The sequence below is a fragment of the Thalassophryne amazonica genome, chromosome 17, assembly GCF_902500255.1.
Source record: "Thalassophryne amazonica chromosome 17, fThaAma1.1, whole genome shotgun sequence".
NCBI classification, from domain to species: Eukaryota; Metazoa; Chordata; class Actinopteri; order Batrachoidiformes; family Batrachoididae; genus Thalassophryne; species Thalassophryne amazonica.
In genome coordinates, this window is record NC_047119.1 from 3,755,840 (window position 1) to 3,783,192 (window position 27,353).

Consider the following 27,353-nt stretch of genomic DNA (forward strand, 5'->3'; position numbering starts at 1 on the left):
TTTTTAAACAAAAATGTTGATTGTGATAATAAAGTATTTTGTTGTCACGTACAATGTTTGGCAAAATTCTATCCTAGGTCTTTTGGATCCTTTGGATCTATGAAGCTTAAATATGAAAAAAGTATCGGTATCAGTATCGGCGATACTGGGCCTGTATTTTCTTGGTATCGGATCAATACCAAAATTCCCGGTATCGCCCACCTCTACTATCTATCTATCTATCTATCTATCTATCTATGTGATATCATCCCTTTAAATTGTGGTGGCGCAAACAAAACCTAAATTATTAAATGTTGGCGTCACTGCTGAACAACCTAGTTGTTTTTTTTTTTTAAACATACAACCCCCTCCTCGCGCATGCGCAGTGTCTGTGTGAGTGACAGCGACCGCAGGCTGCAGCTGCACGTGCACTGCCGCGCGCACAGAGCGAGCGGCCGCACAGAGGCGCCCGGCGGGAGGCGGAGGAATGGCTGCGGTGTTCGGGAAGGTGTTTGTGGGCGTTTACGTGGACATAAAACGGAGCGACGGTACGTAATGTTGGCTGGTCTGCTGTGGGTGAGAGCGGCTGGCGGTACGGTACACCGCAGGCCGTTTTATTTCTTTCTTTATTTGCTAGCTAGGCGAGCCGCTCCATCATCTTCAGCGTTAGCCGTTAGCATCGCTGCTGTCCAGCTGTCAATCAAGCGACAGGGCGGAGCCGCGCTGCTGCTGCGTCCTCAGCATCCCGGCAGAGATCAGGTGCACAAAATCACACTGCAGTGGCCTCTGAAGGATGGAGCCTTTCTCCTCCTCTCTCCCAGTGGCCCCAGAACTGGCCACTCTTTTTTAAGTCATTTTAAACCATGCAGAGCAGTGATTTATGATAATTACCCAGAGAGAATCAGCTTAAAGTCATTATGTGACATCATGAGTGATGGAGAAAAGTCTTCATCCCTTCATGGCTCCACCCATCCTTTTATGACAGCAGGAATCAGCAGTGACAAATGTTTGCTTCCAGGTGACAGAATTTCATGTTCATGTCATAATGGTGACATCTGATGGTGTGATTTTAAAGGACAAGTTCACTTTTTTATTTTTATTTTATAACCTTAGCCATATTCAAACACTTTGCAGTCAATCCTGTGAATACTGTACTCCCCACCAATAATCGAAGCTGTTACAGCAGGTGTAACTGTAACCACCATAGGCGCAATTTGGTGGGGGATAGGGGGGACATGTCCCCCCACCTTTTCAACCAGGGGGGACAGAATATGGTATGTCCCCCACCACCTTCTGACGTATATGTGTGTACTTGAAACATGCTATGTCAGTCTTATGTGCAAACCATGTCAGTCTTATGTGCAAAACCAGGCCCGGCACCAGAAAAAAATATTAAGGGGGCAATGAGTTTATCACAGGGGGCAGGGTCGCCCCCCCCCCCAAAAAAAAGTGCGCACTGGAGGGGACGTGCCTCTGAGCGTGCGTAATGAATTGGGTGCGCTCCGGAAAGCTCGTGTATTTAGGCTACACTGTTGTAAGAGACTGACTGAGTAAGAGTAAAGAGTGATGACAGTATTTTTTAAATTATTATTTGAACGTATAGACCCTCGGTCAAGTGATCTCCTGCATACCACAAAACCAAACCAACAACTGATCTGAGAAACGACACTAGACAGTAGATTAACCCCACATACAGCCCTCCATCACAAGCGCAAACACAGTGCATTTGGGCATGACAGTCACACAGCGGGTCAAAGATAAACCTTTCATGTAGATATATTTACAACAATACATAACTTTTATCTTACCATAAAAGTCCATATCTTAACATAAAATTCTGTGTGGAAACTGGATGCTAGCCTACCTCAGTGTACTCAGGATCTTTGCCCTCTGCCGCACTAACAAGCGCAACCCTCAAGGGCCTTTCTGAATACGTCAGATGCGTCAAAAATCAGTCTGAAAAGCATTATTTTCAATGAGACGCGTTGCTTTATAGATGCGTCAAATGCGTCGCGTCAAAAGCCGAGCTAAACCGACGCTTCTGACGGGAGCACGCATTGTCGCTTGTCGGCTGACTGACGGGGTCAAAGTTCAATCCAACTTTCGATGCTCTGAGCTGTGACGTACCTTTGCGTTGTCCAGTAGGAACGATGCGTCGGGCCAAAACACGGAAGACTAGTGGCAGAAACCACTGATCTCTACAAAACGGATTGGTGTAGAAGCCACTGATCTGTACAAAATGGATTGGTACAGAAACCACTGACCTCTACAAAATGGATTGGTACAGAAACCACTGATCTCTACAAAACGGATCGGTGTAGAAACCACTGATCTCTATAAAATGGATCGGTGTAGAAACCACTGATCTCTACAAAATGGATCGGTGTAGAAACCACTGATCTGTACAAAACATACGTGTCAGAGGACTGCTCATTTATGGAGCAGTTTTCTGAAGAAAAATCCTTCGAAATGTTTTTGTTATTGTTTGTTACCTCAGAATTTCTGATTACTGTTAAAAAAGTTTAGAACACTTGTAATTAAAATAGCTAAATAAATCAATAAATGGTTCTTTAGAAACCTTTCATCTGTAAATTAAAACCACCTGTTACTTAAGATTAGATAATTTCTTGTTTAACATAAGGACATTTATTTTTAGACAAAATAACATGGAAATTTGAACATTTTTTTACGTCTGGTAGATTATATCTCATTTCAACCAGAAAGACACTGTAAATAAATACAAATGTTTATTATAAATGCAACAGGAAATAATTTAACAATGACTGCAGTGTGATTGTAAAGTAGGATTTCTGTGACATAAACCTCATGATGATTTTTTTTTATAGTCATTTCAACTTGTAATTTAGCCAAAATATGTAATTGCCTTTAATGTTGTTATCAGGACAGAGTCATTTCTAAAATATGAATTTGAGCACAATAAGTGGAGAGCTTCTACTTGTGCAAATGTCTTTGGACTTTGATTTTGTGGACATTTTTAATGATCCGTTCATTTATTGTTAAAATATAAAATGAAACAGCTTTTTAAAAAATAATAAAATAGTTGCTGTTGAAAGAGCCTTTTATTTAGAAGCAGGTGATGTTCTGCTGGATTCTTGGGACCAGATGAAGGTCTCTTCTGCAGCTTTGACCTCTGGTGGTGTTGCTGAAGACACTTTTGTCCTATTTTGAAGAGCAGAGATGTTTTCTTTCGACTGGACTTCGTGGTGTTCAGCTCATCAATGGAAGTTTGGTTGTCTGCACAGCAAATGTTCCTGATTGGGACAAATAAAAATATTTCTTTAAATATAAAGAAACACTAAACAGTTTATATATAAAAAAGGAAAAAAAAAAACGGGAAAAAAAAACCAATGGAAAAAACACCCCCAAAAAAAAAGTTATTTAAAGTTGAGCTTTTGTGGTGTCTGAAAAAAGCTGTAGCTTTATTTGGTAAAAATAAAAAAGACTGAACCATCTACAAATTAAAGCGTTCACTCAGATCAGCTGTGCTAAAAGGCTAAGCTAAAGTTAGCCGATCAGTAAACCTTCATAGCAGTGCAGAAACGTCATGTTTTACTTTTATTTTATCCTCACCTCAATAAAGCTGCAGAACTAAACTCCGTTGGTCAAACTGGGACTTCGCATATATCCAAAAAGTGGGAGATTTCAGACTGAGTGGGTTTGCTCCATCCCCCCGGCTGCCTGCCTCGCTCTGCCCAGTGATGATGCCTGAAAACCGGCTTCTCCACGCGGGTCAGCCCGCTGTCGTGGTTCAATCGATATCCCACCAAGTCGTCAGTCCTCCCTCAGTCGGTGTCACTCCGAAAAGTAGCTGAAAAAAAGCTTCTCCCAGCAGGGTGATGGGAGAATCGTTCTACTGCTGTTTTTTAAAGTTTTTTTTGTGGTTCAGGCGACGCAAATTGAAGATGGCGATCGCTGAACTTTTTTCAGGTTGTGGAAACGGCCAGAGTGTGATGTAGCAATCTCCGCCCCCTTGCCGCTTCCGAAGCGACGTCAGATGCGTCGACGGATTGGGACACGTTGACGGATTGGCCTAAAGTATTCAGTGTGAAAGGCCCTTCAACCTATCAAATCGCTTGAACACAGACACACGCCATATCTGTTTGTTTTAAAATGAATTATTTTAGTTAATTCATTTGGTTTATTTGTTAAATACGTGATATTATTGAATAACTAATAGTTTGCTATATTTTCCAGTATTTATTTTTCTTTCTTTTTTATTTTTTGATAACTCTCACATCTGAGGGGGCGGGGTTGATGATGTGAGGGTGCGTTGCCCCCAAACACCCCCTCGTAGCGCCGGGTCCGTGCAAAACCATGTCAGAATAGTATGTTTGTTTCTACAAGTTTGTATTTTTAGCAGCATTGACTTGTTTACAACACCTGTTTCTTGTTTGTCACATTCAGAATTTTCTGGGACTGCATTTGCCCAGATTTGAAACCAAAAATAGTTGCCTCTAGGGACTAGTGTCTACACATAAGTATCAGTGGACCATATGCTAATTTACCAATTTCTTAAAGTTAGAAAAGGAAATCAGAAAAGCTATCTGGGACCTCAGAAAGCCCATCTGCAATTATTGCTTGATCTCCAAAATCAGTCTATGTTCAGTATGAGTGTTGTCATTAGTGCTACTTCGAAAATTAAATTCATGATAAGTAATTCATCCAAAACTTATGATCTGTTGTTTTTTTTTCAAACTTATGCAAAAACAAATCTTGAGAAAAAAAAATACAGTATGCGATAGTTAATAATTATTAAGAGCCTGTTCTTTCATATTTATGAATACATTTTACCACATTGCAGTTGTTTTTTTTTTTTTAATGAAAACTCAACCTATCATTCTTTTTGAGTTCTACATATGTGGTGATACCTTATTTACACCAGGATGTTAATAAAATCAGTGCTGGTTATTCTCAGAATAAAGTACTTATATCCACAGTTTCAAATTGCATAAGTCAAATGGTGTCCACTTTATGGTCTTCTCAAAACATTAAAATTACTGTTCTGGATGCTCAGCATGCATCTGAGCTTATCTAGAAACTGTTCGACCCCCAGACCCCCGGCCTATGGGCTTCGGCCCTGTGGGCCTTGCTCTTTGTCCCCCCCAATTTCTAGTTCTGAATTGCGCCCTTGGTAACCACTTCAAATTTGGTTGCAGTTACGGCAGGGTTTTCGCCAGCATAGTTGAGGATAGGGGGATCCCCTATGCTGTGATTTAACCAGCATAGGGGGCTCTTCTGTTTTTTTTTCTTCTTCTTTTGTAAAGGATGTCACATGTTATTTAGTGTCCCAGTTAGCAAAACAAAGTGGCCCTCAAAATGCAGAAAATGTGTTTCAAAAGGTTATAAATTTCAAAATTTATAAGTTGGAGTTTGCCACAAAGGTTTCATATAAACCAAAGTTACACCAGGAATAACGATGCTGTCTCTCCCGCACTTTTCTGCTCTGGGTGTGAAATGTTTAGTTATTCCTCGGCCTCCTTTAGCAGTAACGGTACTTGTAATAAGTGTAGCTTATTCGTAGCTTTGGAGGCCAGGCTGGGCGAATTGGAGACTCGGCTCCGCACCGTGGAAAATTCTACAGCTAGCCAGGCCCCTGTAGTCGGTGCGGACCAAGGTAGCTTAGCCGCCGTTAGTTCCCCCCTGGCAGATCCCGAGCAGTCGGGAAAGCAGGCTGACTGGGTGACTGTGAGGAGGAAGCGTAGCCCTAAACAGAAGCCCCGTGTACACCGCCAACCCGTTCACATCTCTAACCGTTTTTCCCCACTCGACGACACACCCGCCGAGGATCAAACTCTGGTTATTGGCGACTCTGTTTTGAGAAATGTGAAGTTAGCGACACCAGCAACCATAGTCAATTGTCTTCCGGGGGCCAGAGCAGGCGACATTGAAGGAAATTTGAAACTGCTGGCTAAGGCTAAGCGTAAATTTGGTAAGATTGTAATTCACGTCGGCAGTAATGACACTCGGTTACGCCAATCGGAGGTCACTAAAATTAACATTAAATCGGTGTGTAACTTTGCAAAAACAATGTCGGACTCTGTAGTTTTCTCTGGGCCCCTCCCCAATCGGACCGGGAGTGACATGTTTAGCCGCATGTTCTCCCTGAATTGCTGGCTGTCTGAGTGGTGTCCAAAAAATGAGGTGGGCTTCATAGATAATTGGCAAAGCTTCTGGGGAAAACCTGGTCTTGTTAGGAGAGACGGCATCCATCCCACTTTGGATGGAGCAGCTCTCATTTCTAGAAATCTGGCCAATTTTCTTAAATCCTCCAAACTGTGACTATCCAGGGTTGGGACCAGGAAGCAGAGTTGTAGTCTTACACACCTCTCTGCAGCTTCTCTCCCCCTGCCATCCCCTCATTACCCCATCCCCGTAGAGACAGTGCCTGCTCCCAGACCACCAATAACCAGCAAAAATCTATTTAAGCATAAAAATTCAAAAAGAAAAAATAATATAGCACCTTCAACTGCACCACAGACTAAAACAGTTAAATGTGGTCTATTAAACATTAGGTCTCTCTCTTCTAAGTCCCTGTTTGGTAAATGATATAATAATTGATCAACATATTGATTTATTCTGCCTAACAGAAACCTGGTTACAGCAGGATGAATATGTTAGTTTAAATGAGTCAACACCCCCGAGTCACACTAACTGTCAGAATGCCCGTAGCACGGGCCGGGGCGGAGGATTAGCAGCAATCTTCCATTCCAGCTTATTAATTAATCAAAAACCCAGACAGAGCTTTAATTCATTTGAAAGCTTGTCTCTTAGTCTTGTCCATCCAAATTGGAAGTCCCAAAAACCAGTTTTATTTGTTATTATCTATCGTCCACCTGGTCATTACTGTGAGTTTCTCTGTGAATTTTCAGACCTTTTGTCTGACTTAGTGCTTAGCTCAGATAAGATAATTATAGTGGGCAATTTTAACATCCACACAGATGCTGAGAATGACAGCCTCAACACTGCATTTAATCTATTATTAGACTCTATTGGCTTTGCTCAAAAAGTAAATGAGTCCACCCACCACTTTAATCATATCTTAGATCTTGTTCTGACTTATGGTATGGAAATAGAAGACTTAACAGTATTCCCTGAAAACTCCCTTCTGTCTGATCATTTCTTAATAACATTTACATTTACTCTGATGGACTACCCAGCAGTGGGGAATAAGTTTCATTACACTAGAAGTCTTTCAGAAAGCGCTGTAACTAGGTTTAAGGATATGATTCCTTCTTTATGTTCTCTATGCCATATACCAACACAGTGCAGAGTAGCTACCTAACTCTGTAAGGGAGATAGAGTATCTCGTCAATAGTTTTACATCCTCATTGAAGACAACTTTGGATGCTGTAGCTCCTCTGAAAAAGAGAGCTTTAAATCAGAAGTGTCTGACTCCGTGGTATAACTCACAAACTCGTAGCTTAAAGCAGATAACCCGTAAGTTGGAGAGGAAATGGCGTCTCACTAATTAGAAGATCTTCACTTAGCCTGGAAAAAGAGTCTGTTGCTCTATAAAAAAGCCCTCCGTAAAGCTAGGACATCTTTCTACTCATCACTAATTGAAGAAAATAAGAACAACCCCAGGTTTCTTTTCAGCACTGTAGCCAGGCTGACAAAGAGTCAGAGCTCTATTGAGCTGAATATTCCATTAACTTTAACTAGTAATGACTTCATGACTTTCTTTGCTAACAAAATTTTAACTATTAGAGAAAAAATTACTCATAAACCATCCCAAAGACGTATCGTTATCTTTGGCTGCTTTCAGTGATGCCGGTATTTGGTTAGACTCTTTCTCTCCGATTGTTCTGTCTGAGTTATTTTCATTAGTTACTTCCTCCAAACCATCAACATGTTTATTAGACCCCATTCCTACCAGGTCGCTCAAGGAAGCCCTACCATTATTTAATGCTTCGATCTTAAATATGATCAATCTGTCTTTGTTAGTTGGCTATGTACCACAGGCTTTTAAGGTGGCAGTAATTAAACCATTACTTAAAAAGCCATCACTTGACCCAGCTATCTTAGCTAATTATAGGCCAATCTCCAACCTTCCTTTTCTCTCAAAAATTCTTGAAAGGGTAGTTGTAAAACAGCTAACTGATCATCTGCAGAGGAATGGTCTATTTGAAGAGTTTCAGTCAGGTTTTAGAATTCATCATAGTACAGAAACAGCATTAGTGAAGGTTACAAATGATCTTCTTATGGCCTCGGACAGTGGACTCATCTCTGTGCTTGTTCTGTTAGACCTCAGTGCTGCTTTTGATACTGTTGACCATAAATTTTATTACAGAGATTAGAGCATGCCATAGGTATTAAAGGCACTGCGCTGCGGTGGTTTGAATCATATTTGTCTAATAGATTACAATTTGTTCATGTAAATGGGGAATCTTCTTCACAGACTAAAGTTAATTATGGAGTTCCACAAGGTTCTGTGCTAGGACCAATTTTATTCACTTTATACATGCTTCCCTTAGGCAGTATTATTAGACGGTATTGCTTAAATTTTCATTGTTACGCAGATGATACCCAGCTTTATCTATCCATGAAGCCAGAGGACACACACCAATTAGCTAAACTGCAGGATTGTCTTGCAGACATGAAGACATGGATGACCTCTAATTTCCTGCTTTTAAACTCAGATAAATCTGAAGTTATTGTACTTGGCCCCACAAATCTTAGAAACATGGTGTCTAACCAGATCCTTACTCTGGATGGCATTACCCTGACCTCTAGTAATACTGTGAGAAATCTTGGAGTCATTTTTGATCAGGATATGTCATTCAAAGCGCATATTAAACAAATATGTAGGACTGCTTTTTTGCATTTACGCAATATCTCTAAAATCAGAAAGGTCTTGTCTCAGAGTGATGCTGAAAAACTAATTCATGCATTTATTTCCTCTAGGCTGGACTATTGTAATTCATTATTATCAGGTTGTCCTAAAAGTTCCCTAAAAAGCCTTCAGTTAATTCAAAATGCTGCAGCTAGAGTACTGACGGGGACTAGAAGGAGAGAGCATATCTCACCCATATTGGCCTCTCTTCATTGGCTTCCTGTTAATTCTAGAATAGAATTTAAAATTCTTCTTCTTACTTATAAGGTTTGATATAATCAGGTCCCATCTTATCTTAGGGACCTCGTAGTACCATATCACCCCAATAGAGCGCTTCGCTCTCAGACTGCAGGCTTACTTGTGGTTCCTAGGGTTGTAAGAGTAGAATGGGAGGCAGAGCCTTCAGCTTTCAGGCTCCTCTCCTGTGGAACCAGCTCCCAATTCAGATCAGGGAGACAGACACCCTCTCTACTTTTAAGATTAGGCTTAAAACTTTCCTTTTTGCTAAAGCTTATAGTTAGGGCTGGATCAGGTGACCCTAAACCATCCCTTAGTTATGCTGCTATAGACGTAGACTGCTGGGGGTTCCCATGATGCACTGTTTCTTTCTCTTTTTGCTCTGTATGCACCACTCTGCATTTAATCATTAGTGATCGATCTCTGCTACCCTCCACAGCATGTCTTTTTTCCTGGTTCTCTCCCTCAGCCCCAACCAGTCCCAGCAGAAGACTGCCCCTCCCTGAGCCTGGTTCTGCTGGAGGTTTCTTCCTGTTAAAAGGGAGTTTTTTCTTCCCACTGTAGCCAAGTGCTTGCTCACAGGGGGTTGTTTTGACCGTTGGGGTTTTACATAATTATTGTATGGCCTTGCCTTACAATATAAAGCGCCTTGGGGCAACTGTTTGTTGTGATTTGGCGCTATATAAAAAAATTGATTGATTGATTGATTGATTGATTGTTTCTTAAGCTCCTATCTCCAAACCGGCCAACATGGGCCAAGTCAGGATAGCAAGAGGACACGTGGGTCGCACATTCTACTTGTCCTATAGAACAAGTCACTGAATATGCTTAATGTCTATGCCTGTTAAATGTGAAGGGAGTAGGGACAGGTCCCTTACATTAAATAAACAGGCACAGAAACAGGTCATTTCTTAACAGTCTCCAATTATCACCACCACAGTGTCTATGAAAAACATTTTAGGACACTTATATTAGCTTAGCTTGTGGAAAATGTGTACAATATGACCCCTTTAATGCTCATTTGTCCTGTGGAAATTGAGTCATTTGCATGCAGCATCTTATCTGTTATTCTAACTGTAGGACGAATACACCAGGCGATGATCACATCACTTCATGAAGACAACGAGAGCGTAACAGTGGAATGGATCGAGAATGGGGACACCAAAGGGAAAGAGGTACAGATGCACAATAGCAATGACGTTTATTCAAGGTGGAGGTGGGATTACACCAAGGATCAGGTCTAATTCCTTTCTTTTTCACACTGGTGATGGACAGGTTGACAGATGAGATCAGACAGGAGTCTTCATGAACTATGATGTTTGCAGATGACATTGTGGTCTGTAGTGAGAGTAGAGAGCAAGTTGAGTCTAGCCTGGAGAGGCAAGACTGAGTCCATGTGTGTGAATGAGAGGGGGCCCAGTGGAGTAGTGCAGTTACAAGGAGTAGAAGTGGTGAAAGTAGATGAGTTTAAATATTTGGGGTCAACTGTCCAAAGTAATGGAGAGTGTAGTAAAGAGGTGAAGAAGAGAGTGCAGGCAGGGTGGAGTGGGTGGAGAAAGGAGACAGGAGGGATTTGTGACTGAAGAATATCAGCAAGAGTGAAGGGGACAGTTTATAAGACAGTAGTGAGACCAACTATGTTGGACGGCTTAGAGATGTTGGCACAAACAAAAAGACAGGAGGCAGAGCTGGATGTGGCAGAGCTGAAGATGTTGTGATTCTCTTTGGGAGTGATGAGAATGGACAAGATTAGGAATGAACATATCAGAGGGACAGGTCAGGTGGGACGGTTTGGAGACAAAGTCAGAGAGGTGAGATTGAGATGGTTGGACATGTGCAGAGAAGGGACCCAGGGTATATAGGGAGAAGGATGCTGAGCATGGAGCCACCAGGCAGGAGGAGAAGAAGGAGGACAAAGAGGAGGTTTATGGACATGCTGAGAGAGGACATGCAGGTGGTTGGTGAGACAGGAAGACACAGAGCTGGAGATGATTGATCTGCTGTTTTGACCCATAGACATGATTATATGTAGACGCCTCATAACTTGCTGCAACGTAATCCAGCGTTGCAGCCATATTGGATGGGTCTCTTCACAATAGGCTCGCACCAGAGTCAACCGGAGTCAAAGGAGAGTGAGCAAATTTGTCTGTATTTTATGCTGCAGTATAGAAACCAGATCCCGTGGGATTACCTTTCACAAATAAGATTGAACAGTAATTTTGGTTAGTTTACCATTTGTGATATTATGTCATGTAACAAACGGTACTTATATGTAACGTTATTACAGCAGCAACTGGTACTCTCTCTCATTAGCTGTTTCCATCCAACTAGTATCGCAACTCTTATGCCGCGTTCACACCGGATGCCACACGACACCACAAATTCACGTCCTTGCCTGGCGATGGACGCGCACCATCGCCTGGTGTGTCGCCTGCTTGAGCCGCGTTCACACTCGGACGCCAGCGACGCACAATCATCATTTGCTGCCGGAGCTGCGTCTGGATCACGGGCCGCTTCAGCGGCACTTCCGCCTCTCCAGGACCCAGTTTGAGGACCTCCTGTCCCGTTCGCGCGTGCACACTGTGAACAAAGAAAAAAAACTGGCTGCGCTGCAGTTCCTCACTTTCCACTCCAACTCTGTCATAATTGTGTATAAACCAGTCACATTGTTTCATTATAATCTGTGGTAGTTAATTATCTTTCACGGACGATTCATTCGCTCGCGCACATGTGAACAAAAAAAAAAACTGGCTGCTGCTGCAGTTCATACTTCTCCTCTCATCTCTGTCATAATTGTGTTAAATAAATAAAGGACAAATATGGACTAAGTCCTGCTTACAGGCTGATTGCCAGAGACAGGACATGTCCACACAAGTATAAATTCCAGACATCTCCACGTCACTACATATCCAGTCCCTGATAGGTCATTGTGGTGCGACAAGACGAAAAGTTCAGATTTTTCAATCTGGGAAGAGGGCAATGCGAAGGCGCCAATTGCTCAAAAGCGCTTTATTCGCATTGCTTGATTCGCGTCCATCATGTTGCATTGCGTGGCTTGAGCTTTTGTGGTGCCACAACGCGTCCTTCCATAGGGATTACATGGCAACCTGTCGCCGCCATCGCTCGCGTGGCGTCCGATGACTGGCGTCCGTGAATGCGGCAAAATGCGGGTAAAAGGAAGAGTGCATTTGTGGGCATTTTCATCCACTTGTTATGCGCTTTTGTTTCACAATTCCCAGTTTGGAATTGTGAACCATCATTTCATGCTTCAGTCATTTGTGGTGTCTGTATTTCACAGGAATGTTTGATACTTCCTGTTTGATTATTTTGGACACTTTGTGAAGAACAAAGCCCACCAAACACAGAATTTGAGTTCCTGTTGCCATCTAGTACCCGAGGTGTTTCTGTAATGTGGCAGTGTGGCACCAGGACATGCTTCCAGACCTGACCTGTGATTTAAAACTACTATAATGGATTAAAGAGTGAAGTTTCAAATGGTTCTAAATATTATTCTTCTCGGTTGGCCCAACAAAGACCAGAGCCTTTTTATGAAATCAAAAGTTAAGTTTTTAATTGCAGGCAACAAAATAGTCTCAGCTTTTTAGAAGACATACACGCGTAAATGGTTGTCAGTGCGTTCCTCTACAGATACTTAAAGAAGGCCAGTTTAAGTTCTTGTACTGTAATGTGTTAATGTTTTAGAGCCTCGTTGTGTCTATCAGTGCGCCACACCAAATAAAAATTCATTAAAGTAGCAGAGTCAGTTCTGAAAACAGTCATCCCCATGAGTTCAGGGTCTTTAATTCTGAATAAATAAATAAACCTTGATGCCTTTGCAGTTATTAAATTGTCAACTGTTTTTTTTCTCTCCCGAGGTTGACCTGGAGAGCATCTTTGCTCTGAATCCAGAACTTATTCCTGATGAGGAGATACCACAGAGTCCAGAAGCTCCTCTTCCACCGTCCTCTGCTTCCAAAGTCAGCAAGGTCTCAAAGGTCTGCACTGTCAAATTTCTTTTTCCTGTAACTGACTTTCATGGAAAGCTGTAACTGATTTGAAGAGAAGATAATGCGGTATTGTCCAAACTATATGTTGCACTGAAATACTATTGACATCTATCCAAAAATGCATCACGAAGAGAAACTGCATCCGTCTATGTGTCACATTTATTTTGGAAACTGGGTGCTGCCGCTTCATGCTAGAAGAAACTATTTAAGCCTGGTTCACACGGCAAGATTTCAAAATTATCTGTAGGTTTACAAAAACCTGAGAGACCACACACATGGAGATAAAATAATCATAGACAACACGTTTGGTGGTACAGTGTGTGGTGTGCAGCCAGACGGTGAAGACAACACACCACACAAACAGATTTCACACAACAACATTCCCAGGTCAGACAGGAAATCTCTCAAAATCTCTTCAGATTAAACGTGACTTCAGAGTAAACAAACGGAGATAGTTTTTGGACTATTTAGAACAGAGGAAAAATGATACAAAAAGAAAAAGTGTTCTTTAAAGGAGTGGAGATGGCGCAATCATCAGACTTACTGGTGCGCCATAACAGCTGTTTTGATTTTAGATTTCACACTGTGCATCCGTCACCTTGCTTTCTGAATTGGCTGCACATTACATTCAGCAGGCTGCATGTTCATTTGTGATCGGAGGACACAACACACGCAGTGATATCGGGCCAAGACAATCCAACATGTTGAATATCCCTGATTTGTGGTCTGAGTGCTCCAGACACGTGAGCAGGTGCAAGAGCAGAAGTGGATGAAAACACAGAGCAGAAAGAGTCATAGTGAGAGACGAAGACACAAGAGCTGGTGCAGGGGCAATCAAAGAAGATGAGGCAATAACAGAAACCGTGGACAGAATACATGAACATATGAACTGAGAAGTGAATCATCAAAATAAAAAATAAAAACAAAACTAGAATGGAAAGTAATCATAGGCTGATAGGAAGAAATGAAAAATAACCAGGTGGCAAAACAAACTATTGGTTAACAGCGATAAGCAAAACCGGTGACTACAGAATAGTGTCAATCAGCTACAAAATAGATGATAACCAAAGAATGAGCCAGTGACAAAAGTGCAAAACAAAGAAAAAGCAATAAACAACCAAACTGAGATTTACATGAGAAATATAAACATATGAAAACAAAACAGAAGACCATAGAGGACACTGAGCCGAAAATCCAGACCTAAACCCCAGGGTGGGGCCGAGCATGACGTGTATACCGTGTTTTCCAGAGTATAAGTTGCACCTGTTTAAAAAATGCCTCATGAAGAGATTGACCCCTATTTAAGTTTCCCCTTTTTCTGTATTATCATCTCTGTAATTTAGAATTTTTGCACTGCGGTCATGTACTTTTTATTATTACCATTTATTCTTTATTATTACAGTTTATTTGTTTTGTGCATTTATTCCTGGGACAGTCTTACATAAATACTGTTATTATTAATAACGAGTGTCATTTTTTTTAATATACAAGTCGTACTGGAAGCCTCTCAACTCGTAAAACAAAACAAAACAGTGACTTATACTCCGGAAAATATATGATTTATGCTGTTGGATAGTTTGTGGTTGAGCATGGTGGCTGCCGATCCAAACATTGAGTGGTTGGGGGGGGGCACATGGACAGCTATCTAAACTTTGTGTAATGCACTAGAAAAGTATGTATAGGATAGAGGAATTTCAGGATATCCAAATTAATACATAGATGAAGACACGATATTATAGCGTTTAATGAATAAAATATTGTTTGATTCTTTCTCATGTGGAAACAGTTAAGGTTATGATACGGGAAATCAAACCAAAGAATGAAACCATACGCAATTTATTAATGCTGTAATATTGTGTGTTTACATCTTTTATTAATTTGCATACTCAAATTAATTTGCATCAACTGAGATTCTTTCCTGAAATCAGCCAAGGACATCATTAAGTAGCCTATTAAATTCCAGTTCAAAGTTCTCTCCCAGGATGTTTTCACAGCCTAGGGGAAACTTAGCGGGGCGTAGCTACACCACGACCATTGCAGGCAAAGAGTATTGTAGGAGAGTCCTGGGGCATCCTCTCCCTCTCCCCCCCAGAAAATTTTGAAATTTATAACCTTTTGAAATACTATTTACTGCATTTTGAGGGCCACTTCGTGTTCCTAACTGGGACATTAAATAACGTGTCTTTTTACTGGCTCTTTGTGTTGAGTTTAAATGGACTTAATATCAAAGTAGATTAAATTTGATGCAAGACAAATTACTTCTGCTAAAAAATGTAATCAGCCAATGAAATTATAAAAGGTGAGTTTTAATTTTTTATTTTTTTTATTTTTTTGCCCAGAGGACCCACGCAGGACACGGGAAGAACATGCAAACCTCAAAACATTATTTAATTTTGAAGAAAATTTAATTTAATTAAATTTCATAGGGGGGCTATATAATAATTTTGTCCTCATCGTATATAGTTACAAATAAACTTTTTTATCCTGAGTGCTTTCCTGAGAAATTTATTTTGCCAGCTCTTGATTGGCTGAATACACCTGTCCACTTAATCACGTGTGGGTCATCGGCCCAAGGATGATAACTGAACTCTCACTTTCATTCAGGTATGTTTATTGTGGTCTGAAAATACAGTGACTTGCCTTTCCCTCCATCTATTTTTGGTTGACAACTTGTTTATTTTCAGACAGAAGAGCCACATCCATAACAAAGGCTGAGAACGCTGCACGGGAGAATCGAGGTAATCTTTGTTCCAGTGTGTAGACTGTTAGAAACATGTTAACTAGAGTCCCTTGATTGAGTGAGCGGCGTCACTCAGAACATGGCGCCATTTTGGTTCCAACTGTGCTGAACTACAAAATGAACCTTTAATGTTTTCAACATTTTTTAAATAATTTAACCACATACAGCAACACATCCAGGTACAGGTGCTATCAGAATAAATATAAAAATAATTAAGCTATCAAATTTATATAAATTTACAATTTATGATGAATTATTTAATTAATTTGAAGCCTGATCTATGCAGCTGCAGCTCTGTAACGCCGTGTCATGACGCCGATGTGCGTGACAGTTTTTAAGTTCTCCATCGCTGGATTATGATTTATTCTGGGTTAATTTAACACTCAAGTTTTTCTTTCTACAATCATCGCCTCCAATTCAAAGGTATAAGATGTACAATTTCCTCTTTTTCAGACTTTGTGCTGTAAGTTGCAGACTTTTCTGATTCCATTTGTTCCATTTGTAATCAGCGTGTGCACTGCAAAAACTGTTAAAATATGAAAGAGTGAAAGCAGAAAAAGTGTCAATCACAGCCTTTTGTGTCTGATTTAACAGGTGTACATCAGGCGTGCGGGTCCAAGTCTGAACATGGTTGTGAAAAAAATAAACATCGGGCTTTTTAATCACGGAAATGACTCCAGTCCACTTTCCACAATCGGCGAGTGTCAGAGCTGAACTTAAATTTGTACCTCTGTTACTTTGCATGTCCAGACTGCTCTGGGTTTTTAATGGAAATACATTGAGATCGGACAGGACATTTATCCAATGTGAGTGAAAACCTGTTGTACAAAATCTGTTATATACGGTGTTTATTACATGGAAAACAATACAAAAACTTGGGACTTTTTTGTCCAGTGACTGTGAATATCTGTTTCATATGATGACAATATAGTTGAGTTTTACTGTACGTGGGACTGAACAATACATTTACCTCTCAAAACTTTGACGACGATGTCGGCTTCCATCCCACACACTGACTTTATTTTCTCAAATTTTTCTTCTTTTCGGATCTGAAGGGAATCTGTACATCTTGAAGCCCTTGTTGTGTCTATTTGTGCCTCCAAATGCACAACAACCCGGTATTTTCAGTGAATAAATAAATAAAATAGCTGAATTTATATGTAGACAGTTAACAGCCAATGCTACTTTGAACCCAAGATGGCACAGTGAGTCATGCGACCGATTTTTTTTTTCCTACTCATGTTGCTACTCTCTCAGTCAAGGGTGATTTATAAGTTCATTACAAACCACTTTGTGCAACATGGATTTATTTAACTTTGGTAAGACTTAAAGTTTGATGTGTGTAGACTGTATGGTGTAACACAGAATTGTAGGAAATGCTTAGAATGAAACGTCACATCACCGGGATAGCTAAACAACAAAGAGAAGGAGCTTGTATTGCCTACATGTCACAAAAAAATCTGTCATAACAGAGACAACAAAGCTCCTTTATGATAGTAAATTCAACGGACTATGGGCCTGATTTACTGAAGGTTTGTGTGCACAAAAATCCATGTACAGTTCACATCTGCAGCAAAGGTTCTCTGCCAATGACTCGGCCTCTGTGGAGGGGGTTGAAAGAGATCACAAACTACAACCCCAAAGCACCTCGTTCTGTTGACGACCTGAAGCTGGCCAACGACCTGAACGTCCTTCTATTCACGCTTTGAGACAAGGACTCACACCTCCCCACCCCCCACACAACTGGATATTCAAACACTCTGGACCCCCCCCTCTCACTGCTGCCCTCCCCACTCCCCCTGTTGCCCTCTCGGTCCAAGAGGAGGACGTGAGGAGACATTTCAAAAGGCTGAATCCACATAAGGCCCCGGGCCCAGACTGTGTCTCTCCTGCCACCCTGAGACACTGTGCTGATGAGCTGGCCCCAGTCTTCACGGGGATCTTCAACACCTCCCTGGAGTCATGCCATGTTCCAGTCTGTTTCAAGTCCTCAATCATAGTTCCAGTCCCCAAGAAACCACGTGTCACTGGACTTAATGACTACGGGCCTGTGGCTCTCACGTCTGTAGTCATGAAGACCTTCGAACGCCTGTTTTATCCCATCACCGACCCCCTCCTGGACCCCCTGCAGTTTGCCTACAGAGCCAACAGGTCTGTAGACGACGCCATAACCTGGCCCTGCACTCCATCCTGCAGCACTGGACTCCCAGGAAACCTACGCTAGGATCCTGTTTGTGGACTTCAGCTCTGCATTCAACACCATCCCTTTCCAGCTTTTGCTCCAGGACAAGCTTTCTCTGCCTCCACGTGCCCAACTCCACTGCAGGTGGATCACAGACTCCTGACGGACCGGAGTCAGCGTTGTGAGGCTGGAAAGAATGTCTCGAACACTCGGGCTCTCAGCAAGGATCTCCACAGGGCTGTGTCCTTTCCCCTCTGCTCTTCTCCCTGTACACTAACTGCTGCACCTCCAGCCACGACTCCGTAAAGCTCATCAAGTTTGCGGACGACACCACCCTCATCGGACTAATTTCGGATTGGGGATGAGTCTGCCTACAGGAGGGAGGTGGACCGGTGGTGACCTGGTGCAGCAGCAACAACTTGGAGCTCAACGCCCAGAAAACAGTGGAGATGATCGTGGACTTCAGGAAAGCCACAGCCCCCGCCCTCCCTCGCCCTCACCAACAGCCCCATCACCACTGTGGTCTGTCACCGCTTCCTTGGCACCCACCATCACCCAGGACCTCAAGTGGGAGTCAACCATCAGCTCCCTCATCAAGAAGGCCCAGCAGAGGATGTACTTCCTGCAGCAGCTGAAGAAGGCCAAGCTGCCTGTCCAGCTGATGGTGCAGTTCTACACGGCCGTCATCGAGTCCATCCTCTGCTCCTCCATCACAGTGTGGTACGCCGGGGCCACAGCCAGGTACAGACACAGACTGCAGCGCATTGTGGCCTCTGCTGAGAAGGTGATCGGCTGTAGCCTTCCATCTCTCCACGACCTGCACGTCTCCAGGCACTCTGGGCCGAGCAGGTCGGATCACAGCTGACCCTTCTCACCATGCACACGGTCTGTTCAAACCACTCCCCTCAGGCAGGAGGCTACGGCCCATCCGGACCAGAACCTCCCGCCATAAGAACAGTTTCTTCCCCTATGCCGTTAGACTCATGAACGCCCTCATAACTCAGTCACCTTAAGCTTAACTCGTCACTTTATCATTTTTATCAAGGGTCACTTTAGACAATGTACTTTGGTTTTTAATTGCACTCCTCCCACGCACAGTTTTTCTGTTTCTCTGTTTTTCTGTTGCACACAGCCTTTCATATTTCATATTTCTTTTTTTATTATCTTATATTTTATCTTATTTTGACACATATGTTATATTTTATTTTAGCATTTTATCTCTTCTTAATGTTGCACCATTGTACCGAAACAAATTCCTAGTCTGTGAATCCTGTTCACTGGCAATGGCAATAAACTTCTGATTCTGATTCTGATACAAGCGGGAGAAATGAGATTCCTCCATCAGTATCTGCATTACACTCCTGGACAGGGTGAGAAGCTCAAACAATCTCGGAGGGAGACGATCCTTCTTCGCTTGAAAGGAGCAGTTGAGGTGGTTCAGACATCTGTGAGGATGCCCCCTGGTTGTCTCCCTAGGGAGGTCTTCCAGGCCCGTCCAACTGGGAGGATGCCGCGGGGAGAACCAGGATATGCTGGAGGGATTATATTCCCAGCTGGCTGGGAATGCCTCAGGATTCCCCAGGAATAGTTGCAGGATTTAGCTGAGGATAGGGATGTTTTGGGATGAGCTGCTTGTTCTGCTTCATGGATCGGATAAGCCTCAGAAAATGAATGATTTACTGCAGTATTTCCTCAACTGTTTTTCACAGAACAGCATTGTTAGGTCTCCTAACACTTTTTCCTGACTCTCTCCCCCTCAGCCCCAACCAGTCCAGCAGAAGACTGCCCCTCCTGAGCTGGTTCTGCTGGAGGTTTCTTCTGTTAAAAGGGAGTTTTTCCTTCCACTGTCGCCAGGTGTTGCTCATAGGGGGTCGTTTTGACCGTTGGGGTTTTTCTGTGTTTTGTATGGCTTTTGCCTTACAATATAAAGTGCCTTGGGGCAACTGTTTGTTGTGATTTTGGCACTATATAAATAAAATGATTGATTTGATTTGATTCAGTGCCATGGGTAACATGAGTAATCCGAGATTCTGACGTTTGCCAACCGGATCTGGATCGCCCTCCAAAATTCAGTGGAGTCTTCCGTGTCCGAATATCTATCTGTGGTGAAAATTTGGTGAGAGTCCGTGAGGTAGTTTTGATGTAATCCTTCAAAGCCTTTATAAAGTGAAACCTGATCCAGAATCTGGATCACCTCCAAAATTAATGGAGTCCTCCGTGTCCTAATATCTGTCTGTGGTGAAACGTTTGTCAAAATCTGTAGTAGTTTTGATGTAATCCTGCTAACAGACAGATGATGATTTTATTACATCCTTGGCACATGTAATGATCCAGAACTGTTTTTCTGTTTTGTGGGATACAGCTGCAGCAGTGGGAACCACCCGGGCCCGACCAAGCCAGCACAGCCAAGCTGCAGATCCAGCTCCACCAGCAATAGCACCTCAGCCTGCGGTTAACCAGGCGCTGATACAGCAGCAGAATGGTAACACACACACACACGCACCGATGTCAGGATGTGTTGAAAAAGGAGAACTCATGTATGTCTCTATCATGATTGATGAGGCTACGGGGGTCCACTATGGTGACCTCAAGAAAAATGGAAGCAGCCAGAAGAATCTTTGTCCTTGCTTGTTTTATATATTTAAAAATTGTAGTTGGGGTTTCTGTGATTAATTTATTTGAGTTAATTTTTAACAAACGCCTCCTTTTTTGTGGACATGCTTTACCAGGGTGTCTGGACGTAAACTTATGCCACTGAATGGCTCCCTGAAAATCTGACTGGCCCCTAAATATTTCGATTTTGGGAGCCAGCTGGCCCCTAGCTGAAAATGTCTAAATTGAGGCCTATTTGTTTTTACCTATTTAATGTTTTCAAAAAGGTGAAATTAGAGGCTGTTTGTCTTGAAAATTCTTTGTTTACAATGTGGGTGAACTGACGATCGCTATGAGTGATGCAGGTCGATACAGTTAAAGATATATCTCAAAGACAGCGTGACCCTGGATATGTAATTGCTGTTGCTAGAGTTGAACTTGACTGGTAAATTTAATAAGTGTTGTGATAAATTATGTTAATACACATTGGATGTATACCAAAACATTTAAAGGCAAATCAAACAAAAGTCTGAGATTCAGTGCAGACAGGAGTTGCACCAACCCTTCTTCCAAAGCCCCGCCTACTTTTTTATTTTTTATGCTACTGGAAACAAACTATTTTTTTCTAAAAGGCTGAAATGTGTATTTTAAACATTTCCACATTATAGAATGTGGAACTGTTTGTACAATGGAAAATCTAATATTGTCAATTCAAATTGAGGATATAAAATTTCCATTTAAAAGATTCAGCCATGTTTATTACATAATACTGATCACAACAGATATGATGAATGATACCAATTAATTCATAATTTTAGTTGTATAATGGAGTGCTTACATTTTGCAGCACGGCGGAAATCCAACTGTGTGAAAGAGGTGGAGAAACTCCAGGAGAAACGAGAGAAGAGACGACTTCAGCAGCAAGAACTCAGAGAGAAGAGAGCACAAGTGAGAGAGAAGAGAAACAAGAAAAAAGCTAACAAACCATACAAGGAAACCAAGATCACCAAAATTAAACAGGAGGAACAAACTACAATACATATAGAAACAAAACCAAGGTCACGGGTCGCATAAACCCAGGGGTGCGACATATAAAACCAGACTACAAAGACTAAGGGAACTAAACTTCAGACAGTAAAATAAAAAAACAGATGAGGATAAAGACAGTTACACAGACAGGCAAAGCCACAGGGACTTAGACAATGACAACACAAGGAACAATCACAAGGGGGAGTCCGAGGGCCAGAACAGATACAGAAATAAAAACCTGCAAGTAACTCAAACAATAGACAGGGACTCAGACAAAGGACAGACCACAGACACTGACATCAGACCAAAAGACAAACCATGAGAACGAATAATGAACAAAACCACAGGTACAGACTAGGGACCAGACACAGAGAGCACACCACAACACCAATGGTTCAACCAATCTGGATCATCTAGAAGAAAACTTGACATACAGATATGATGTGAAATATATGTTATGACCTTTACAAACTTCATATGGAACCAAAAAATGAAATTACTTCAATCTTCAACAGGTCATAATAAATCTATATCGGATCTGCTGCTCCAGGAAAAAGGGAAAAGCCGAAAGAACTTAACACACTCGATCACATTGACTCTAAAACGCGTCTTTTCCGATAGTAACACCCCGTGCAAAAGACGCGTCATCGAGCCACTTTCTTTTCTTCTCTTTTCTTTTCTTGTGGTATGTTTGTTGTTGACATGGACATAGAACTCAATTTTCTCTGGGAAATCCTGGCACTGGGATGTTCTGAACTTTGAAAATGGCTGGCACTCAATGAGTTAATAGTATAAATACAAAGACAATCTGTTCAAAAATAATATATGTATTTCTGTCAGCTGTGCCTGCATGAAAACCTGTGTGTTTTATGTGTTTGCAGGAGGTGGATGCCACTTTACCTAATTATGAAATCATGTGTATGATCAGGGACTTCAGAGCCAGCCTCGACTACAGGCCTCTCACTGCTGCTGATCTGGTATGTGTGATGCAGTTTCTCCTGTTCAGAATTGGTGTACTTTAACAGTACTCTAAGGACAAGCGTCTCAGTCAGTGAAGGGCTACACAGTTAAAAAAAAAATGTACTACTCATATGCAGGGGTGGTGGCCAAGTGGTTAACGCACTTGGTTTCAGTGCAGAAGGTTCCGGGTTCAAATCCCACCCCTGCCACATTTCTCCATGTAATGTGGAGTTGCGTCAGGAAGGGCATCCGGCGTAAAACCTGTGCCAATTCAACATGCAGATCCACCTTGGATTTGCTGTGGCGACCCCGAGTGCAAACAAGGGAGCAGCCGAAGGGACTTACTATATAAAGGAACCAACTACTATGATAGAGGACGTGGAGTTTAACAACATTAAACCATGAATCATTATAAAGTGTCATTTCATTTATCCTATCCAGTTACTTTGGTTTATCTCTTAAAAATAGGTTTTGGCAGTGTAGCATTGCTATTATCCTGTAATAAATCATGGCAATTTTTAAGATTTTTGGAAATAAATAAATAAATAAACGTGATTTAAAAAAGTGTGACTTTGGGACAAATTGTACATAATGTTAATAAACTGATTTAATGTCTGTGTAGGTGAAAGTGAACAAGCGGGTAAAATATTCAGTACCTGCTGTTCTCTGAGCAGAATCCTCCTTGTTTTTTTGGGGGTTTTTTTGCATATGCACCAGCGCATATCAACTTGCTGCTACACTGCTTCACGTCAGGGAGCATTGGTGTTCGCTGTCCATTGTGCTGTTTTCCTTTGACTTTGGAAGTGAAAGGAAGCCGGAGAACCTGGAATGAACCCATGCAAACATGAGAACATTTAAACTCCACATAGAAAGGACCAGGCCGGTAGAGAACCTGAGACCTTCTCACTGTGAGGCAGCAGTGCTAACCGCTCACCCACCCGTGTTGCTCACCAAGTATTAAAATGATCGTAAACATGGAATAAAACACCTCAATTTCTTATGCATTTTGAAGTGTAAATAATAAATTGACTATCTACAACCCCTGGCAATAATTATGGAATCACCGGCCTCAGAGGATGTTCATTCAGTTGTTTAATTTTGTAGAAAAAAAGCAGATCACAGACATGACACAAAACTAAAGTCATTTCAAATGGCAACTTTCTGGCTTTAAGAAAGACTATAAGAAATCAAGAAAAAAAATTGTGGCAGTCACTAACGGTTACTTTTTTAGACCAAGCAGAGGGAAAAAAATATGGACTCACTCAATTCTGAGGAATAAATTATGGAATCACCCTGTAAATTTTCATCCCCAAAACTAACACCTGCATCAAATCAGATCTGCTCGTTAGTCTGCATCTAAAAAGGAGTGAACACACCTTGGAGAGCTGCTGCACCAAGTGGACTGACATGAATCATGGCTCCAACACGAGAGATGTCAATTGAAACAAAGGAGAGGATTATCAAACTCCTAAAAGAGGGTAAATCATCACGCAATGTTGCAAAAGATGTTGGTTGTTCACAGTCAGCTGTGTCTAAACTCTGGACCAAATACAAACAACATGGGAAGGTTGTTAAAGGCAAACATACTGGTAGACCAAGGAAGACATCAAAGCGTCAAGACAGAAAACTTAAAGCAATATGTCTCAAAAATCGAAAAATGTACAACAAAACAAATGAGGAACAAATGGGAGGAAACTGGAGTCAGCGTCTGTGACCGAACTGTAAGAAACCGTCTAAAGGAAATGGGATTTACATACAGAAAAGCTAAACGAAAGCCATCATTAACACCTAAACAGAAAAAAAACAAGGTTACAATGGGCTAAGGAAAAGCAATCGTGGACTGTGGATGACTGGATGAAAGTCATAGTCAGTGATGAATCTCGAATCTGCATTGGGCAAGGTGATGATGCTGGAACTTTTGTTTGGTGCCGTTCCAATGAGATTTATAAAGATGACTGCCTGAAGAGAACATGTAAATTTCCACAGTCATTGATGATATGGGGCTGCATGTCAGGTAAGGGCACTGGGGAGATGGCTGTCATTACATCATCAATAAATGCACAAGTTTACATTGATATTTTGGACACTTTTCTTATCCCATCAATTGAAAGGATGTTTGGAGATGATGAAATCATTTTTCAAGATGATAATGCATCTTGCCATAGAGCAAAAACTGTGAAAACATTCCTTGCAAAAAGACACATAGGGTCAATGTCATGGCCTGCAAATAGTCCGGATCTTAATCCAATTGAAAATCTTTGGTGGAAGTTGAAGAAAATGGTCCATGACAAGGCTCCAACCTGCAAAGCTGATCTGGCAACAGCAATCAGAGAAAGTTGGAGCCAGATTGATGAAGAGTACTGTTTGTCACTCATTAAGTCCATGCCTCAGAGACTGCAAGCTGTTAGAAAAGCCAGAGGTGGTGCAACAAAATACTAGTGATGTGTTGGAGCGTTCTTTTGTTTTTCATGATTCCATCATTTTTTCCTCAGAATTAAGTGATTCCATATTTTTTTCCCTCTGCTTGGTCTAAAAAAAGTAACTGTTACTGACTGCCACAATTTTTTTCCTGATTTCTTACAGTGTTTTTTAAAGCCAGAAAGTTGCCATTTGAAATGACTTTAGTTTTGTGTCATGTCTGTGATCTGCTTTTTTTTTACAAAATTAAACAACTGAATGAACATCCTCTGAGGCCGGTGATTACATAATTTTTTACCAGGGGTTGTATATGGTGTGTTTCTGTTGTGATGCAGATTCTCAAAGCGCTTTACAAGGATGTGTCACATTTACACACACAAACTCACACACGGGGAGTAACTCCTTGTTCAGGGGCATCTTCATGACTTTTCTGTCTGACCGGAGAATTGAACTTCTGACCCCCAGGTCTTAAGTCCACTTCTCTCTTCTTTAGGTCACCACGTCCTCAGGTTAAAGGTGAAAAGTGGTCAAATATTAGACTTTTACTTGTCAACATATAACTTTTCATAACTTTTTTTAAAAAGTGAGTAAAAACATTATTGCCAAATGTGTCTCATGCATGAAGATGACAGATGCACTCACACAAAGATCAGTTTGTAGTCACGTTTCGAGATCTTTGCTCATGTCGGCACTGCACTGCAATATTTGTAAAAAAAAACAAAAAAACATTGATAATTAAGAAGTCAATGTGTTGCTTTGTTAATTATGAGATGTGTGGAAAGAGACACGTTTGGACCGGTTGCTGTCTTCTGCTCCAGAAAACCATGTGTGGACAGCACACATTTATGAAGTTGACAGAATGTTTTTTTTGGTCAATAAAGAGGGGAGGAAAGAGAAAACAGATTACTGTTTAATCAACACACCCAAACAATGTAAAATTAATGCAGCATCTACTGTACAGAGACGTGGGTCAGACTTGATGCTTACAAGGATGCCTGTATTTAAATAACAACATGCACGTTATACTTTGGAATCGACTTTGACTGTGCTTAAGCTCTGCCAGTAACTTGACCCCTGATCAGTAATGGTCTCAGTCTCTTCTCTCTCTCTTTGGGGGTTTTTCTTCTGATTAGATGTAAAATTACAAGTAATTCTTTGTGGAAGAAGGCTCCTTCCAGTCCCAGTTTAAGCCATTAAAATTTGGGAATAGTTTGCATTCAGAATAGCTTTATGATGCAGAGCACCTGAAAATCCAAGAGTATCTTCTTCTGACGTTTCAGATTGAGGAACATAGAATATGTGTGTGTGTACGTGCTCGCCCGCTTAATAAAAAAGGTAAGTGCAACCTTGGCTTTTTCTTTGTGGTGTGACTTTTTAATTTGTCTGAGATCTTTCTGGAGTTAAATCAATGTAAAATTGTCCTTGTCTGTTTAGAATTATCAATAAAAGAATTGGATGTGATCACCATTCCCAGCAAGGATGTTGTAATGGTCCATGAGCCAAAGCAGAAAGTAGACCTAACCCGCTTCTTAGAGAATCAAACTTTCAGATTTGACTATGCCTTTGATGAAAACTCCACTAATGAAATGGTGTACAGGTACTTAATTTTTTTCAACGATTATTACTCTGAACTGTTGCTAAGAAAAAGGTAACGAAATGTTCTTTGCTCTTAGGTTCACTGCTCACCCTCTGGTCGAAACCATCTTTGAGAGGGGAATGGCAACATGCTTTGCATATGGGCAAACTGGAAGTGGGAAAACACATGTGAGTCACGTGAGACATCCGGAAAGAATTCACAGAACTTCACTTTTTCTACATTGTGTTATATTACAGCCTTATTCTAAAATGGATAAAATTAATTTTTCCCTCAAAATTCTACAGTGAATACCCCATAATGACAGTGTGAAAAAGTTTTTTTCTTTTTTTTTTTTGCAAATTTATTAAAAATAAAATGCCTAGGAAACCACATGTACATAAGTATTCACAGTCTTTGCCATGAAGCTCAAAATCGAGGTCAGGTGCCTCCTGTTTCCACTGATCATCCTTGAAATGTTTCTACAGCTTAATTGGAGTCCACCTGGGATAAATTCAGTTGATTGGACATTATTTAGATAGACACACACCTGTCTACATATAAGGTCCCACAGTTGACAGTGAGAGCACAAACCAAGCATGAAGTCAAAGGAATTGTCTGTAGACTTCTGAGACAGGATTGTCTGGAGGCACAAATCTGGAGAAGGGAACAACATTTCTGCTGCTTTGAAGGTCCCAATGAGCACAGTGGCCTCCATCATCTGTAAATGGAAGAAGTTCAGATCCACCAGGACTCTTCCTAGAGCTGGACGCCCGTCTGAA

At 41.4% G+C, this 27,353-nt stretch overlaps 1 protein-coding gene across 1 annotated transcript in view; it reads left to right on the forward strand.

Moving 5' to 3' along the window:
- Positions 1 to 408: 408 nt before the first annotated feature.
- The window catches only part of LOC117530030 (kinesin-like protein KIF2A), a 42,765-nt gene continuing 15,820 nt past the window's right edge, over positions 409 to 27,353 (forward strand). The window contains 11 exon segments of the mRNA XM_034192969.1: positions 409 to 527; positions 10,151 to 10,245; positions 12,946 to 13,065; positions 13,817 to 13,820; positions 15,762 to 15,815; positions 20,362 to 20,481; positions 21,439 to 21,535; positions 22,498 to 22,597; positions 26,279 to 26,333; positions 26,433 to 26,595; positions 26,672 to 26,762. Coding sequence (XP_034048860.1) covers positions 467 to 527; positions 10,151 to 10,245; positions 12,946 to 13,065; positions 13,817 to 13,820; positions 15,762 to 15,815; positions 20,362 to 20,481; positions 21,439 to 21,535; positions 22,498 to 22,597; positions 26,279 to 26,333; positions 26,433 to 26,595; positions 26,672 to 26,762 — 960 coding nt within the window. The 5' untranslated portion in view covers positions 409 to 466.